The 18,648-nt window shown below is 34.9% G+C and overlaps 1 protein-coding gene across 7 annotated transcripts in view; it reads left to right on the forward strand.

Moving 5' to 3' along the window:
* Window positions 1-18,648, forward strand: part of TBC1D5 (TBC1 domain family member 5) — a 317,128-nt gene that overhangs the window by 175,893 nt on the left and 122,587 nt on the right. For all 7 annotated transcript variants that reach the window (XM_040072842.2, XM_040072823.2, XM_058421817.1 and 4 more), the window contains 7 exons: window positions 238-327; window positions 431-502; window positions 2,715-2,782; window positions 7,651-7,753; window positions 13,372-13,460; window positions 14,911-14,961; window positions 15,055-15,124. In XM_040072842.2, coding sequence (XP_039928776.1) covers window positions 238-327; window positions 431-502; window positions 2,715-2,782; window positions 7,651-7,753; window positions 13,372-13,460; window positions 14,911-14,961; window positions 15,055-15,124 — 543 coding nt within the window. The remainder of the gene's footprint in view (window positions 1-237; window positions 328-430; window positions 503-2,714; window positions 2,783-7,650; window positions 7,754-13,371; window positions 13,461-14,910; window positions 14,962-15,054; window positions 15,125-18,648) is intronic.

Genomic DNA, 18,648 nt, shown 5'->3' on the forward strand with positions numbered 1-18,648 from the left:
GTAACAGTTTACAAGCTTGAGTTCGTGACTTCAGTTGACTTTAATGCTTAACTTTGTACTGTAGAACTGCTGTTGTTTCTAGCTACTTATTTATGGACTAGAAAGCACTAAAACCAGAAATATTTTGTAGCTCTTTTCTTTTTCTTTCTGGGGTGGTTTATGCTGTCTGGTAGGATTTATGTGAAAAGCTGTGTAAAATTGATGAAACTGAATGAATTTATTTTGTTTTGCTGATAGTTATTTCTGGACGTTCTACCGCAAGATAGAAGTCAATGGATTAAAACCACTTCAGACTTAAGAACTTCTTACAATAAGATCAAAGAAATTGTAAGTTGGTACAAAATCGGTCCTCATACTTTGGCATAGATACTAACATTTATAGCAAAACAGGAGAGGATTTTATTTATTTTTTTTTCCTGTTTTTACCTAGCACATTACAAACCCTCGGAAAGCAGGACAGCAAGATCTGATAATCAACAACCCACTCTCTCAGGACGAGGGGGTAAGTTAACCCAACACATGCTACTAAAATTCTCATCTTCTTCATACAAATGACTTCTTGCTGAAGTAGGCAAAATGACAGGTACTAAAATCTCCTTCCTTAATGTCCAAACTGACTTGCGTTAACAGTTGTTCCACAGGTTCTGCTGAACAACTGGAAATGCTCATTTCCAGGCTGATAATCTGATTTTCAGGACTTAACTTGAGAAAGGGTTTGGTAAACAAAAAATCAGTGCTGGACTATAATTAACTGATATGCTTTTAAGGAGTGTTTAAACAGTCAGTATGAAGTCAATGCTGTTAATAGAACACTGAAGTACCCTGTCTGGAAGATTCTTCAGCCTTGAATGGGTTTTTTTACTGCATTTTGTTATACCTGAAAAGCTTTTTAGCATTTTATAGCACATATCTTTAAGCTTTCCTATTAATTATGTTACCATTGTTACCATCAAAATTCCTTTTTATCAGTTTTTTAAAATAACTTAATGCAATGAAAATAATTTGTTTGGCTGTTATCTCTGGTGATATTACTCCTGTTTTGTCCACAAACAGAAGCCCATACTTCATCTATAGAGTGATACTGGGTTCCTTATTTAATTTAGAAGGAGAAAGCTCTGCAGATGTTATCACTGTGCACATCATCAAACTATTCTTGCATCCAGCTGGACAGAAAGTTGTGTCAAATGTAAAAGATTTAAAGCGTTTCTGCTGTAGTTTGTGACTATACACAGTGGCTCAACCTGCTTTCTGCCTGTGGTGTCTTTCGGATATAGAAAGCAAAGATTAACATGTCAGAATATGTGGCAGGGGATTAATCTATAAAACAAAGCCACTGACCAAATCAGGCGTAGGATTGAAGAACAAAGTGCCTTTGAGCCTCTGCTGTGACTTAATGTTACACCCATTTAGTGTCCTGATTTTTCCTTCCTTTTCGCAATGCAGCTTCTGTTTGCTTCCTCTGTTCTGATGGGACAGGGTGGGAGAAGGGACAAGGGAGTTCCAAAATATGGTCTAGCTGCATGAAAAGAGGTGTGAGTTAGAAAGGTACTCACTGTATGTAAGACATTATCAAATATAGAAATATTTCTGAAGCTTAGGGGTTTTTTCCGAGTTGTAGCACAAATATAGCAACTAATTAACGTGGGGTTTTGTTATTTTACTTCCCTCCCCATAGATAGCATTAATTTACCTTGGTGGAGCATAAGCCACTGTGGCAGAAAATTGTTTAGAGGGAAGCAAAAAATTGTGGAAATATTGTACAGACTCTGTACTGTATTTCATTCACTGGTGCTACTGCTATCTGAAAACTTACCTAAACTGCATGAAGACTGCTGTAAGTTTTGTTCCATCTGTATTTCAATCAAGTTACCATCCCTTTACAATAAAGAATACAGTTTTCAATACTTTTTCTGGAGCATACAATTAACAGCACTTTCTGACTTCTTTCCAGTTAGCTTTTACAGCGTATTTGTAAGCAAGGCATGGAAACTAAAGAGAGAGGATGAAAATGGTCATAAACATAGCTACAGAAGTTAAACCTACTTCAGATTCTTTTATTTAATATTTTTTACTTTGATCATGAACTTTAAATACTCTTGCTTTTGCAATCATAATTTTTTTAGAATGGCCAGTCTTGGCCTTCAGAGTGAATTAGAATGATGTCATCTTTTTAATAGGTGTTTGATTATCATATACTCCTTATATGATTTTGTCTCCACTAAACCAAACTAGCTTACTCCCAAACAATTTCTTAGTATGGATATTGTGGCAGCTTCCATTTAAAGTGCATACATTCGTAGATGAAGTATGGTACAGTCCAGTGATAACAGACTTTTTTTCCGTGTGTGAACAACTGCATTTTTTCCATTTGAGTTGCTGGTTCTGACAAGTTTTGACTTTACTCTGCCATTCTAAATATTCTTCCTGGAACTTAAACAAGTAACTCACAAGCCTGTAGCCATCCAGTGAGGAAATGCTATGAGCCTAGACCCAGGAAGTTGAATATTTTTATTTCTGGTCTGAAGTGACTTTCTCAGATACGTTGTGCTGGTCACCAACATTCTTTATCTCCCATAAAATATTGATATACCTGTCTACCAGGAATGCTGAGGATTAATTAGTTCATATTTGTACAGTAGTTTGCTGATGTAGTTTATAAGCCTTAAGTATTAGTAGAAGTCTTGGTTTCATACAATTATTTTTCCTTATTTCAGAGTCTTTGGAATAAATTTTTCCAGGATAAAGAGCTTCGAGCAATGATTGAGCAAGACGTGACAAGAACGTATGTAGATCTTTATGAGACATTTCTATAGATAAATTTATATTCTGGATTTTTATGTGGTATATATTATACTGTGTTTTCTTGACTTTGGTTACTGTAAATGTCAGGTTTGTTGAACGTGAATGTGTGGAAACATACATTAAATGTATAAAAATACAACTTACATGGAGTTAGAAATGAGACAATCCAGCTGAACATTAAATCCTGGAGATTTATTGGTATCATTGAAGAAAAGCTCTTCTAAATTAAGATATTAGGAAGTGTACTACTTGTGAAATTTAAAGAAGTTTTCTGTATGAAGCAAAGATAACGTAAGAGAAACTGAAAGGTCTTTTAACTAAATTATGATCATAATGAAAGACCAAACAGATTACTTTCATAATTCTCAACACTTAATACAACCAATAGTAAAAAAGCAGTTTGTAATTATTAAGGGAAATGTCACTCATATATATAAGTTGAGAGGTTCTATTTTTATTTATCACTATTCTAGTTTTATTTGTCATATATCCCTTTTAAAAATTGTCCTGATATTACTGTGATTATGTTTTCATCCTCTTGGTCCTTAGGTCATTCCTGTTTAGCAACTTGTTTGAGTTAAAACACTCAGTTCCTGAAAATATTTCTTTTCAGATGCAAGCATTGAGTAATGTGTAAATGTAATTAAATTCAATTACTGGTTTGCTGCCATGTGAAATTCTACTGTATTGCAAATATTTTTCCTTTTAACTTGAAAAAAGTGATGATAGTCATAGATTCTACAAATCCCAAGCTTACACATTTTCATTTGCAGGAACCAAGTCATGCAGAGGAAATCATTGCAGTCTGGTTTTCAAATATTTTACATGTCTGTCCCTAGACCCGTTCTTGAATGTATTTTGCCATGAGATGTATAATTAAAATCTGAATATACTTTCATGGGCATTCTCACAACAGATGGTATTTTTTGTTTGTTAAAGGAAACAGTTCAGGATGTTCTAAGATTAAAATATATATGTATTTAAACTATAATTGGAGAATGAAAAGTTGTATGGAGGTTATGGTGGATGCATGACTATTATTTAAATATACACACACACACACTAATTCTAGGCTCTCACTGTGGCAAATGGCAGAGTAGTGTTCACTAATATCAGTAATAGTGACTAAAGAAATTTTCATTTATGCATTTATAACAAAACAATATCTACTTGAAAAATTAGTAGTGTATATTGTGTCATCAGCAGCAAAATAAGTCAAGCAATGAAGAAGCAAAATTTATCAGTGACATGAATATATTTGATAAACGACATGCATTTTATATATACACTTGTTTTTTGTCTAATCATAAAACATAGTATGCATTTTACATGTACTTATGTATCTATTTGTAAACTATTATTTTTTTTAAGAAGCAGTAAGCTCTTCATTCTGTGGCTCTAGAATGTAAAAACCCTGCCTTTTCATTTACATTCTTTAAATAAATCCCTGGAGTTAGAATTTTAAAAGTTTAAAATTCATCATTAATTTACAATGCTTTTTATTAAAGGTTAAAATAATTATTATGTTCAATTTCCATAATCACTACATTCTAGCTGCTGTTTCTTATTTAATGAATGTTTTTATATTCTTTGTCATCTAGTTCAGTCCTCCATCATCCCACAGCATCAACTATATAATGCTGTAGAGTGATGCTAACTGCACACAGAGTAGCAAAAAAGAATTCCAGCTATCAAAGCAGTAAAAAAATTACTCCATAATGCTTTTGTTACAATTCCCTGAAGTGTAGTAACAATAAACAGGAAAAGAGGCTAAAATTAGCTTCCTAAAATTGGTATTGGTTTTAATTGATTTAAACTTTAGGATTTTGCTATCGAAAGGCATCTGAAATAAAGTTTCTTCGTGTGTGAGTGTTTGTTCCTGTGCATTTTGAGAATCCTTATCTCACCTAAGTATTGGCTCTGTGAAGTCTAGATACTCACAGCTGGGTTAATCACATTTTAGAGTCTGTGTATCTGAACAACTCTAGGACACAAATCATCTCTTCCTTAATAAATATAGGTTTTGTCTGAATCATACTGTGGAGAGCTACAGTTTTCTTCAGTAATTATAAAAGGATTCTAGGTCATCAGTACCTATCAAAATTTTATTTTCCTAAAGTCAGGTGATAGAAATCCAATTCATAATGTCTACATACAACTTTCAGCCCATTGCATAAACATTAAAGCTTCCTATATTTACAAGTAGGAAAGGATATTTTTCAGCTCATTACTGCTCAGTGGTTTTAATTTTTTCAATATTCTACAGGAATAGAAATCAGCAGATTGGCAGATGCATAAGCATTTAACTCAAATTAAAATACCAGGTTACTTGTTGGCATCACAGTGTACATCTAGGGTTGCAAATGGCTAGATTTCATTACCCTCTTTCTCACTGCAGTATTTTAAGAAACTAAAATGCCTAGAGGGCATTCCCCATAGACAGTACCATTTCTTCTCTTTTGTAGTAGTATTTTTATATATCAGTCTACTTAGCTTCTCCTTCAGGAGTAACAATCACAATTTAGGATGATGGAAGGTGTGTGAAGATGAGTAGTGGTGGGTGCTGGAGTTCCAAACTCTCCATCCCCCAAATAAAAAAATAATAATATTAAAAACTGCCAACATAAAAATGGCAGTGGAATAGCCACTGCACAGCTACATCCTTCCTAAGTACGTGGAAGAGGTGGTAAGAAAACAACAATCCATTGATTATGACCCCCATTTCTGTCTGCTACAAAATTTGGTTTTTTACATCCATTTATTTGTTTGCGAGACTGTTTCTTCAAATTTCTGTGTCAAATTCTGGCTGCCTCTGGTACAGGCTCCCCTAAATCTTCTGAAGGAGTATTTTAAAAAGCTGTATCTAACTCACGCTGGTCTTCACTTTTAGAAAGCATGGACCTGAATGCACCATTGTTTAATTGGAGAGTTGTGGTAGAACAGCCTAGGAGAATTCCCACGTCCTTATGCAGGGTTTCTCAGAGATGTAATTAAATGTAATATTCTCATGTTCATAAAAAGCATTCTTACCTTTCTAATTTGAGGATACTGTATTTCTTAAAACAGAACTTTAATCATAAAATGACATTTTCCATAAAAATCCATCCTGAACTGATAGTTCCCTCATGATCTCTTCTATTTACATTTACTATAATTAATACTTCAGCCAGCTTATTCCTGAGTTCATTATTATCCTTTCTGTCACAATCTCTGGTATTACTTGATCCTCACAGATACCTCTGTGTATTTTTGAGTTTTCTTTGTTAGTCTTCTCTTCCTAAACTACGTAGGGCAGGCCTGAATAACAGTCCTTCAGAAATAATCTCTTCAAACCCCTAAATTATGTCGATTGCCATCTGCTGTAATGCACTTTTGGTCTCAGCTGTGTCCTTCCTTTACAGTAATGTGATTAGTACAAGTGCATACAAGTTTCCAAATGTTGGTCTACCATTACCTCCACCAGGTGCCAGGAAAATGTTACACCTCTCATCCCAGTGCCTCTCTCAGGGCTTCAGCATCACTGTGTTTAAGCCACGGTGTCTTCTCTGCCTGGCTCTTGATTCAGCTCCTTCATCCAAGGATTTCAAAGCACTTTTCTAGCCTTAATTAGATCTGTTTCTGTGCTTGCATGTCATCACCTCTGTGAGATGACCACAGTCATTAGCAACGTTAATAGTCTTATCTGAAGTAATTTATTCTAATTTCATATCGTTTATCTGTGACAGGCTTTACAATAGCCTTAAATACATCTAGTCTAAAGTATAGCATTGTAGATCAAACCTGGGAAATTTGTTTAAAGAAATCTTACTTCAAACCATGTGATTTGATTCTAAAATTGACTATACTACAACCTTAACTTCAACACTCTAGCCTGAGACCTACCATTGTATTTTTTAAATATTCTTCTGTTTTTCTTTGTCCAAGTTTACCATTTCCTTTCTTTTTAGTATTCTACCTTTTCAGATTTTGTTATTGCTCTGTATAGCTGTGGAGCCATGTGGTTTAGGGTGTTTGCTTTATGTGACATTTTTTGCCACCTAGTTACTTCTTCAGTAGCAATGAAAACTTCGTTTGTGCACTTACTCTAATTTTAAGTACATCCTGCATAACTACTCTATTTCCTACCTCTAACAGTCAAGGAGCAGGATGCACAGATGAGAGTTGCTTCAGAGTAGTTACAGAATGGAAATATTTACATTTTCAAGTATGTATGGAACAGGATTTTCCCAGAAGCTTTTTTTTCCCTATTCTCATACAAAGTCCACTTCATTCTGGTTCACTTAGGATATTTGCCCAGCCAGATTATTTTATAATTGTAAAGCTTATTTGCAATAGCTATTTAAAGACAGTGAAATGTCTAATTGTGTTGTATTGCAACAGATACCAATAAGAAATACTGGATTTTAGGATACTGGTTTTCATGTGAATTATGAGATATTTAAATAATCTGATCATTAAATGATAATATTTTTTCAAATATTAAAGAAATATTGAGCCCTTGTGTATGTGCATCTTCTGACATAATCTAATCCATTCTTCCATTTCTTCTATTGTATTTCATTCTTGCAGATGTCTAGCTTTAATGAGATTAAAAGGGATCAGTTATTTAAATATAAGTGTGATATCATCATACCTGTGTAGCAGACTGGTGTATATTAAAGAACATTGTTCATAATTTCGGTTGCAAAACAAATGTGACAAGTCATTAGAAGTATTTAGCTCTAGCAGTGCAGAGCAGTGGGAAGGCAGACAAAGGAGAAGCTCTGACCTAAAACCTCTTCTAGAAGACCAGCAACTGGCATTCTGTGCACTCTATTGTTTACCTTTGCTGTATTGCTTCATTTTCAGCTTTCCTGAAATGCAGTATTTCCAGCAAGAGAATGTAAGGAAAATTCTTACAGATGTTCTGTTCTGCTACGCCAGAGAAAATGAGCAGTTGCTTTATAAACAGGTAATGAAAATACTGTACAGGTGGCAGTCATTGACTCAACATTTTCTATATGGTTTGACAATAATGTAGCTCTGTTGTATCTGAAGTTGTTTCATAATGCTGAAGTAATCAAAGAGCCGCTTGTCAGCTGGTTGGTAAGTAAGCTCATTGAATAACATATGCTTTTTCCTCATAACACAGTACCTTAAGTTGTTTTCTTTAAGGTTGCTAAGTTTTCTAACTTTAAATTTCTTTATAGACATCTTTTTCTTTGTCATTGGTTAAGAGAGGAAAAAACAAAGACTGGCTTTCTCTGCTTAGGTAAATAAAGTACACAGCAGGATTTAAAATGGTACTGAATAAACAAAAAGCATAGTGACTTCTGAAATTTAGAAGTTCACTATTTTAAGTTTTATGTAATATTTTAAGTTCGTCCCCAAAGCGCTAGAGCCATGTTAGCAAAAAGATGTTTCTCTAACCCTGCAGCATCCAAGTAAAATGCAGCTGACAAAATCCTCTTGAGTGAAGGCTAAGGCTGCTACAAAATACCGCTTTTACAGAGTTACTTGAAGGAGAGTCTGCTCAAACCATTTTTGATAAAATGGTTAAAGAAAGCCTAAGTTACAGTAAGTCTGCATACACAGAGTTAGTAAGTTAATTAGTTCAATATTTCTTCAGAAGGTTTTGAAGGAACTATAAACACAATACTGTATTCATATAGCAGGACCAATATGCAGAGTGTTAACCGAAGTATATTTGTATTTGTTTCTTCACACAATTATCTGTAGGCTGGGTAGAGACTGACAAACCGAGGGCTACTCTGTGTGTGCATGGACAAAGGATAAACTGTAGAGAAAATTTGTCAAGGGAAAAATACAGAGATTCAGTAAATGTGAAGATTTTTATGAAACAATCTATGCTTTCAGGCATGGTCTGTGACCACCCTGTCCTCAAGCCAGGCAATAGGGTTGTTTCATGGAAACAAAGGGCATATGAGTTGAAGGAGCACTTACTTCTGAAGAATTTCTTAGAGATTATATAAAAAATTGACTATGTAGTTATCAAACATATGAAACACCTATCAACTGGTTATTTCTCATGTTTGACAGACAGTGAACAAGGAATAGTCTTGCATAAGAACAATAAAACTGAGATCTAGGAGCTGTACTTTGAAGGGTGCTGCGAAAAAAATACTTAGCAGTGTTCAGTCTCCTCTTTCTAGTGAATGTAGGCCAGAGTACTGATGATGGGAAAATGGAAGAACACATTCCAGCTAATTTAGTCTATCATTTATTGAACAAGAAGTATTATTTTACTCTTTGATATGACTTAAAAGGTCTTAATTAGCCTCTGCTCATATTTAAAATCCTCTTGATTCCTTACCAAGAAATAATACCTTCTATATAGGGATGGAATATTTAGCCAGATCAATTTTTTTTAAAAAAAAAAAAAGCACTGCGTTTCATCACAAGCTGTTAAAGCTATTATTTTCTACTAGGTGACACCCCGTTTAACATAGACCATATTGTTAATAGTTATGGGATTTTATTGAATTAATGAGACTGTTATCATGTAGTAGAATGTCTTGCTGAGTTAATTGAAACTGCAGAGATTATATAAATGGTATTAATGAACTTTGACTGCCTGATGTCTCAGCTTTAATAAAGACTGCTTGGTGGGCTAAATGAACATAGGCAGATAAAAGAACAGGTTCAATTTTGTGAGCCTACAGGCTGTTGACAAAGAAAACTTCTTTACCTCTGTTTTCAACTCATGTGCATCAGTAGTGTGGTAGTTCCAGGAAAGGGTTGCTACAGGATGAAGAGCACAAGTACAGAAAACTAAATGAAATTGGATCATGACAAACTGTTGATTTAACCTCTCGAAGCGTGTTCAATATATCACCCAAGTCTTGCGGTGCTGTGCCAAGTCCACAAAATAGTAAATGAATGTGGTTTTCCTCTCTTGTTTTGGACATGTGTTACTTTTATTAGGAGCTTTGCTTTTTTCTTACCTCATTTTAAAAGGGTGGATTTGTTTGATTGGATTTCTTAAAAAAATAATGCTCATTTTAGCTTGTTAGTAAGATCCTCCTTTTTTATACTCATGCTCCTCTCTTGCTAGATAACATTTTTTCATGTCCATCATTACCCTTTTCTGAATTAGCTGAAAAGAAACAGTCTATAGTCAACAGGATATGGGTTTTTTCCTTCTTTTATCAAATACCTAGCTAGTAGTCAGTCTCCCTGATGTAGTGTTTTTACCAGACTCATGTCCCACGTCCCATCATAATAATAATTTCCACTGCAGCAAAGCCTAGCATATTTTTGAGAAAACAATGAAAGTTACCATTAATTCATCAGTAGCAGATCATCTCCAAGTTGTTATCTCCACAGTGACCTAAATACAAAGCCTAGATGAAGGAGCTTGTCTTCATACGCAGTTTCCATCGTGGGGACTGGTCCTGTTGTCATCCATGAGAATTCCTCTGTCTCATTTCTATGACTACATACAAAAGATACAATGTCCATTAGAATTATAAAACTTGGCCAATGAATGAAGGCTGATACTTCTGTCTGTCAGCATCTGTCCCTACCCAATGTTATCTTCCAAAATATTTGAAAAAAGTTATAGTACCTTGACAATTTGCATACTTACAACATTCTATTGAAACTATTACATAGCCTCAGCGTATAGTATTACAAGAAGCAATCAATAATGTTTGTTTAATATGCATATGTGCATGCAAGTTGTGTTTGTTGTAAGGCTTCTGTGGTTTTTGGCCAGCATGAAGGAACATTTTATTTGATGAGGAAAAATATTTTTCTATCCCTAGTCTAATGGAGTAGAATGTTGTGGAGCTGTATTACAGATTTTAAAGGCAGAATCTTCCCTGGGATCACTGAATTTTTAAATAGCAGCTGTAGATATAGAATCTAAAGAGTATAGTGTATTGTACTCAAGAATACATAAAAGCTACTCTTGGAGTTCTTCTTGTAAGACTGGTGACAAAATTCTGGTTCTAGTTACACTGAAAGGAAATAGTGAAAATTAAGCTAAATCACTAGGCTAACTATTGTTTGTTCATGATTTGATTGTCCTTAGAGAAATCAATATAATTTTGAAATGCATTGATTCACTTGTCATTGTAAAAATACTATAATTCTGGTTTTCATTCTAAACCATAGACTGTATTATGAAATCAATATTTTGTTGTAGCTGGGAAGTGTCATAAAATTATCTGAGCTCTGTCAACTTATTAACACTAAAGAGTTTTAGTAAACTGTAGCATTGAAAAAATGTGTGTATGCATATTACACTGGTAGCTTTTCTTGCCAAGCTAAAAATCTCTAAACATTTGAAGTACTCTTGTAACTGAAAGATCAGAGGTATCTTTTTGAAATCTTGATATTTCATCATCTGGTTTTGTTATATGTGGGCAGCCACATTATGATTCTATTTTATTATAGAGTTGATATATTATTATGTTGGAAGAATCTGTGATGTGCTTTTATCTTTTATAACTAATTCTTATTTTATGTCCTCTTTCTTTTTCTTCTGCTTATATGTTTACGGCTTGGGTGGTAGGTTTTTTTAGATAGTCAAGTTTTTTTGGCATTTCCATTTCTCCTATTTCATGTTTAGTATGTCAGGGCAAATAATAGACACAGAACTGTTAATTAAGCAAGGGCTGTATGTGTGGTAGTACAACCCTGGTTATTTAAATCTTTTTGCCGCTTATATATTGTCTAATTCTGGACCTTTCTCCTTTGATATGACCGTAATATTTTACCAAATCTAAACATGATAATTTGTAATCTAACCTATTTGTTGTGTTTTACAATAGCTTCTGAAATCAAATGGCTATATTTGATTTATTTTTCCTAACTGAATTTCTCTTTAGGCTTCATCTTTTATAGTCCCTAAAGGTTCAGAAATAGGAAGAGAAAGAAAACATCTCAATTTCAGCCCTGCCATTGAGGCTGTAACAGTCATCTCAGTCCTGAAGAAATTAAAATTTAATTTCCTAGGATTTCAGTTGGTGGCATACAGAGAGATCATCAAAACTATTGTCAAAAACTATGCATCCAAGCATACTCAAAATAGTTAATGACATAGAGAGGGCTTCCACATCTACCTCTTGGGTCAGTTTGGGCCACTTAAGGAAAACCTCCCTTACTTCCAATAAAAGTTCAAGGGTTTGATAGTTAAGCTAACTTACTGCTGTTGAACACTCCTCAGATGCTGTATGGAATTTCAACTGATATACCAGCATAGCAGCAGGGTAGCTCACAAGTGTGTAACACTTCCAGTATTCGTGTCTGTCCATCCTGGACAGGCTGGAAAAGCAAGTGCAGAAGCTTTCTGGCTTGGAGCTGCAACCATTAAAAGTAGAACACCTCAGGGGACCCATCAGCTGTCATCTGACTCCTGACAGCAACCTGAAATGTTAATGTGCTTGATGGACCAGTAACGCTGTTCCTTCTGCAGCAGGATAGATAACATAGTCTTCCTGGAACCCCTGTCTGCCCAGAGCACTCCCCTGAGTTGGAACTGAGGCTCCACTTGATGAAATACTTGCACCTTGAACTGGAGCACTCCTGGCAGCAGGTTCTTCTTTCTACAGCTGAGCCAGGGCCAGGAGGAGTCGCCTGGGCACTTGGTGTCAAGCCCATGCTAAAACTGGCCAGAGGTCAGGAATTCCATCCCCTTAGAGTGATCTTTTTGCCCAGAGGCAGATAGATGTCAATCCTTCATCCTGCATTCCTCCCATCACCAAAGGTCTTCCCTCCCTTCTTTTGTATGGCTGACCCCTGCCCCAGCCTAGGGCTTTCTTAGCTCCTACCTGCTGTCCTAGTCCCAACACTGGGATCCCAACTCTTCTGGGTGGCCCAGCTGTGCTTGTAATGCCAGCCCAAGTCCTCAACTGCCCACTCATTTTTTTTTGTTCTGATTTCTGCCTATTTCTGTTTTTTCTGTATCTTAATGTAGATTGCGTATATAAGTAGCACTCTGCAAGTGGAACAGTACCAGGTCTTCTATGTGTTGTGTTTAATGAGTTTATTTTGAATATTGACATAACAACTTAAAAGAAAGAGAACCGAAAAACCCCAAAATCTCATTTTAATTCTCATGTCTTTAGAAATGGAAGTTTTGTTTTCTTTCCCAAATAGCTACCCTTGTCTCCTTTGGAGGCTACTATTATACTTTTATCTATGGTTGTGGAACACTATAAAATACAAAATAATTCTGCATTTTGTAATTTTTCCCTATTGCAAATCTCTGTACTGTAGATCATTATTATAATTATCATAAATAAAATTCATATTTATTAACATAGATGTTGAAGTAAACTGCCAGGTGCAGGGTTGCCTACCATTGCCAATTTGTTGTGTGTTGTGTTAGAAAAAGAGAGACTAACTTGTTTCCATATATTATAGAAGAATAAGCACTTGTATTTAATCAGAATATAAGATAAAAGCCATTGATTATGAAACCGTTCTGTTAACAGTGTGAATGACTGCTCTTGCTTTTAGTTAGTCTGCATCTAATATTGCTGTCTGCCTTATGCTGTGCATTAGAAACCATTATAAGACTGAAAAATCTAAATATACTTCTGTTTTTCCTTTTATGTTTAGGGCATGCATGAACTTCTAGCTCCCATTGTCTTTATCCTACATTGTGACCACCAGGCTTTTTCACATGCCAGTGAAGCTGCACAACCAAGGCAAGCATTGCATTTTATTTGTATAAAAAACCACTTTGTTTAAAAAATAAGTTTGTTGAACTGTAGCTTAAAAATATGTGCTCCATAATTCTTTGTTTATAATTCATAAATTAATATCAGAAATCATGGCATCCTTGTGCTTTGATGGAAATGTCCTTATTTCATCTTCCCTACAACAGCTTCTGAGATTTAGACATTGGCCGCTTCACAGACATTGACTGGTGAAAAAATAGGGAGACAAGAAATCTAAGGAAAACCTTAATCTCAAATCTTATCTATCTACCTGCAGTTCCAGCTCATCCTTACTGCCAGAAGTGGTTTTGTTTTTGTCACTGTAGAGAGTAGACAGATCAGTAAGCTCCACTCATACAGTAGACGTCTTACCACTGACTCTCTTTCTATTTATCTTAAAAGGGAAAAAAATCATTGAAGACAAATTGTTGGGATTGATATTTCTTTCATCACCTGCAGTGTTGTAGCTGTGATATCCAACTATTCTTTGATTTGACATTACATTTAGCTATTGATCCTCCATTTCATTCAAAATGTGTATGCATGCAGTCATACTCATACATATAAAATGTTGCATCACGTGGTTGTCTGCTTTTATTCTTGCCCCATATGTAGGGCTTTTGGTTTTATTAAAAATAAAAAATAAAATTTTTAAAAATCCCTAGTTTAATTCTTGTGATATTTGGGACATTTCTTCTAGTTTTTTGCACACTGGAGTCCAGCAGGGAAAAAAAAACCTAATTTAATTATGTGTGCAATATAATATAACCTCTGTAGGTACCCCTCAATATGACTGCCCAAAGGCAGTTAAGCATTAAGATGATTATTTACAAGTGTGTGTTTTTATTCAATGCCTGTCCTTATATAGCCTAAAATTACCTGGAAAATGCTCTTCAGTGCTTAAGCAACTTAAAATAACCATGTGTTATGTACAACATTCTGTTCCATCCCCACCGAAAAAGTAGAGCTAAGCAGCAAAGTAGATGGAAAAGAGGTGCTGTCACTGATTAATTGCTGTTAAAGTACAATAAAAATACAGGCTATTAAAACAAAATAAATTAATGTTTTGATACTGCATATTTGACCAGTAACCATTTTTTGTTGGTGTTTGGGATAAACAGTGATAGATTGTGCGGCAATCAATTATTCTAGATCAAGCATATTCAAATAATACATTGTGACATTCAGTAATTTGTTATTTGGAATAATTAGATGGTTACTTCATTGTAGTGCAGACAAGGCAGCTAATTTGTTTTTGATCTTTATAAAAAGGAAAGACTTCATTTGTTCAATGGAGTTGCTCTTTTTTAATTAAAAAGGCTAGTTTTCTCATTTGCACTTTATATGAAAGTTGGCTTATAAATACATAATAGTACATGCAGAATGCTGACCAAAAATAAACATTCACATTTGGGTTGTTCACTGTTGCCTTTTTCAGTGAGGAAATGAAAGTTCTTTTGAATCCTGAATATCTGGAACATGATGCCTAGTAAGTTTTAACAAGTTTCTTTACATTTAATTTGTTCTTATTTGTAATTGACACCATTATTTAACACCAAGTTTCTGGGTTGTTCCTTTCCAGTGCAATGTTCACACGTCTTATGAAAACGGCAGAACATTGGTTTTCAACTTTTGAACATGACAGTCAGAAGGTAAATATTGCTTTAAAATGTACTTCCTGAGTTTTCAAGCAAATGTGATTTTAATATAATTGACGTTATTTAAAGCTAACTAGACATCTCTTAACTTGGTTAAAGCAGCCTCAAACAAGTTTGCAATCTTTAGAGGTTCTTCAGAATTTGGTCATAAGCACCTGGGGAGTGTCTTCAGGTGAGAGTTCCTATCTGTTGAAAAAGCACTTGGTAATCAAAAGCCAAGCATACAAGCACAGATTTTTCTGTATATGAGTGATGTCCTTGCATAGCATTTGAAAGAGTTCCTGTCTTAGGCACTTCTGTGTGCCCAAAACTTGTGCAAATGTCATGGTACATAAATGCCTGTAGGTAAAGTATTAAGGCCTGAATTATTTTCAGCTGTTTACAATTTGCTGTGAAACCAAAAATTTAACCATATACTGTCTGTCAAGGGTCAGGGTATATCTTTCCCTGAAATAATCACTCAATTTTCTTCATTTTTTTCTTCTTAACCTCAGGATATTCAAACAGAGGGGAATGTCTGTGCTTTCCTTGCCTCTTGTGTATCTGTACAGACACTACTGAATTTAGTATGTTGCTTCTTTCAAAGAAAAGCTTTTGCAGTGTTCTGAGTTTAGTTCTACTCTCCTTTGCAGGGACCTTCTAGAGATCATCTAGTCCTTGCCTGAATTTTTTTCATGCATAGCAGGAAAGACAATTTTCTCAGTCAGTTACTCAAGATTTCCTTTGACTACTCCTTCTCTTGTCTCTTTCCATTTATATGTTTCTCTTTTTATTTTGAGTCTGGAAAATTATTTGTGTGATGGAGCATATGTATGGAGGCTCTAGCAAAATATTATTAACAGTATTATGGGTATTGCCGAGACTTTGAGTGTATTGTATCCTAAAAGAGTTGGCCTCCAAACTTAGTTTCAGTTTGATTCGCTTCAGTATTTTTCACGTGGAACATGGGGAGAATATCTAGAGTTGACAAAAACTTAATGAGAATTCTGTTGGTTCTGGATATCCATATGTGGTGCACCTAAACCTACAGCTGCAAACTGTAATTAGGGAGTACTAGTTTGAATGGTGGTTTTGTCAGTCTAATGAAGAAAAAGTTGTTCACTGAAGACTGATGTAAAACCACCTATTTTCTTTAAATATTTAAAATACGATATATTTTATCAGATATGGAGCATTTGTGTCTTAGCCTAAACTATCTACAGTTATAAATGATTTGAATTTTTTTATAATTTCAGTAGCTAGGGATAAAGTATATGAGATAAAAAATTTATGAAGTTACTACATAGGCAAATTTATTTCAATGACAAGGCTGTGACATATGTTTCTCTGAGTGTAGCTTTTCAAAATTCAGTGTATTCAGAAGTATTTGTTCCAATATCTGTGACAGAGGTGGTAAAGTCTGAGGTTGAGTTTTATTCCAGGAAATAACTAGGTCTGCTTACAGATTTGCAGTGCTTGGGTAGAAGGTGAAAGTTTACATTGCCCTTTCCAGTCCTTTCATGGCATAAAAAATTAACAGTGCAAAGAGAATGGATTAATATCTAGTTGTTTGTTCTTGTTCTTTGCAAACATGTATAATCTTTAATAATCCTTTCTTGTACATATGCCTTTTACAATCATGACTTTGAGGGTTAGCTACATAGTAAACTGTGAATCTTCACAAAGGAAGCAATGAAAGCATGTGCTCGGAGCGACATGTTACATTTTACAGCCTCTAGCAGTTGTTTCCATTACTCCCAATTGCCATTAGAGGAGCTTCTCCAGCTACTCCATTCCCTAGTGGTTAATGAGAGAAATCTGTCCTCAGTTTATACTTGTACTCATGTCCTAGCCTCTCTTTACTGCTGTAGCATTTGTTTCCTAAATGCATGAATATATAAATTGTATTGGTATCGACTACCAGCCGTTCCAGTTTGTGTTGTGGTAGACAATGTTTTGTTTAGATGACTGAACACATGCACTCAAATATTTTTCAAGACCTGAAGGCTCACAAAAAGAAAATGGGTGTTTTCTCTCACATGGCAGATAATTATGTAGTGAGTATGAGCAGGGGCACAGTATTGTGTTGTCCACTTGGCTTTAGGCACTGGCACTGTGAGTCATTTGGCGGTTTTATTAGTTTATTTGAGCATCTTTCTGTTTGGGCTGTTTGTTTCACACCAGCTATGTGATTTTTGGAGCAATTTCAACTGACTAGAGGTATTGTCATTTTCTCAACCAAATTGCATGAGAGGAGACAACAGACATAACTCAGTTGCACTCTAGTCATCCACCGAGCTTCTTGGTGGAGTACACGGAATCAGGAAGCATGGAGAGGCAAGGCTTTGTTATTGGCTGCAGCTGCTTCCTCACAGATTCTGTCATGCCTTGAAGATTTCTGTTAATAGGGTTAATTTCTGAGATGCTGATAAACTGCATTTTGATGGATACCATTTACTTATCTCGTGCTTTTAGAAATGGCAAGCCAGCATATACTATTGGATGCACTTAGCCATGTTTGATAGTCAGTCAGTCTGACAGTCAGCAATGTGTCAGTGCTGCATTATGCCAAGGTGCACAAATGCTGCAAGTGACAAATAACTCCAATTTTGGCACAGAGGAAGCTTGCATTAGTTTTGATATTCACAATCTTTCGTCACTTGAGCCAGGGTTTAATAATCTGTCTTGTAATTTTGTAAAGATGGCATGAAACCCACAGACAACTAATGGTGTAAAGACTAAACTGAGTAATAGCTAGTCTTTTCATATTACAAGTTCAAATAAGCAGAGGGATTCTGATGTTGAGCTTTCCATATAAGGTTTTATGTCTATAATAAATTTAAAAAAAGCTTTAAAACACAGGTCTTCTGAGTCATCAGAGTTATGAATGCATGAAGTGGTCGAGCTGAAGTTAAATTCAATTTCAAGAAACCACAGTGAAGTTCATACCTCAGATGTGTTCCAAATGATAGAACATGCAACAGTCTACAAACACATAGAGTTACAGACTTTTATGATTGATTTCAAAGATAAATCCATATGTTTATGAAAAAAATTAATATAGATTGACATATAACATTAAGGCAATATTACCATATCATGCTTTAAGTGTGATTTTCTGTATAGAAGAAGATTAATGGATACATTTTTTCAATATTTTGCATTCTTGCATATGACCAAGAAAATAAGGAAATGGGTCTGAAATTACAGGAAATTGCCATACAATGCAGAAAAAAAGTTCAGGGTACAAAGAAGGTTGCCCAGCTTGGTGGGAAAAACTTTAATATAATAATTTTAAAAATAAGGTAGGAGAAATATCCTTTCTCAGTGTATGTGCAGCTGTGAATAACTTCTGTATTTACCTAAGTAACAGTATTGCTTATTGGCCTCTAAGACACTAGATGTTTTGTTTAAATTCCTGTTTTTTAGAATAGCAAAGATTTTGAATAAATACATGCCATGTCAGTGAGCTTTATTTGACAGTCTGAGGGAGCTTTTGTCAAGTGATGTGCTGGAGTATCTTAAATGAATATGTCTTG

Source organism: Hirundo rustica, chromosome 1, assembly GCF_015227805.2.
Source record: "Hirundo rustica isolate bHirRus1 chromosome 1, bHirRus1.pri.v3, whole genome shotgun sequence".
Classification (NCBI taxonomy): domain Eukaryota; kingdom Metazoa; phylum Chordata; class Aves; order Passeriformes; family Hirundinidae; genus Hirundo; species Hirundo rustica.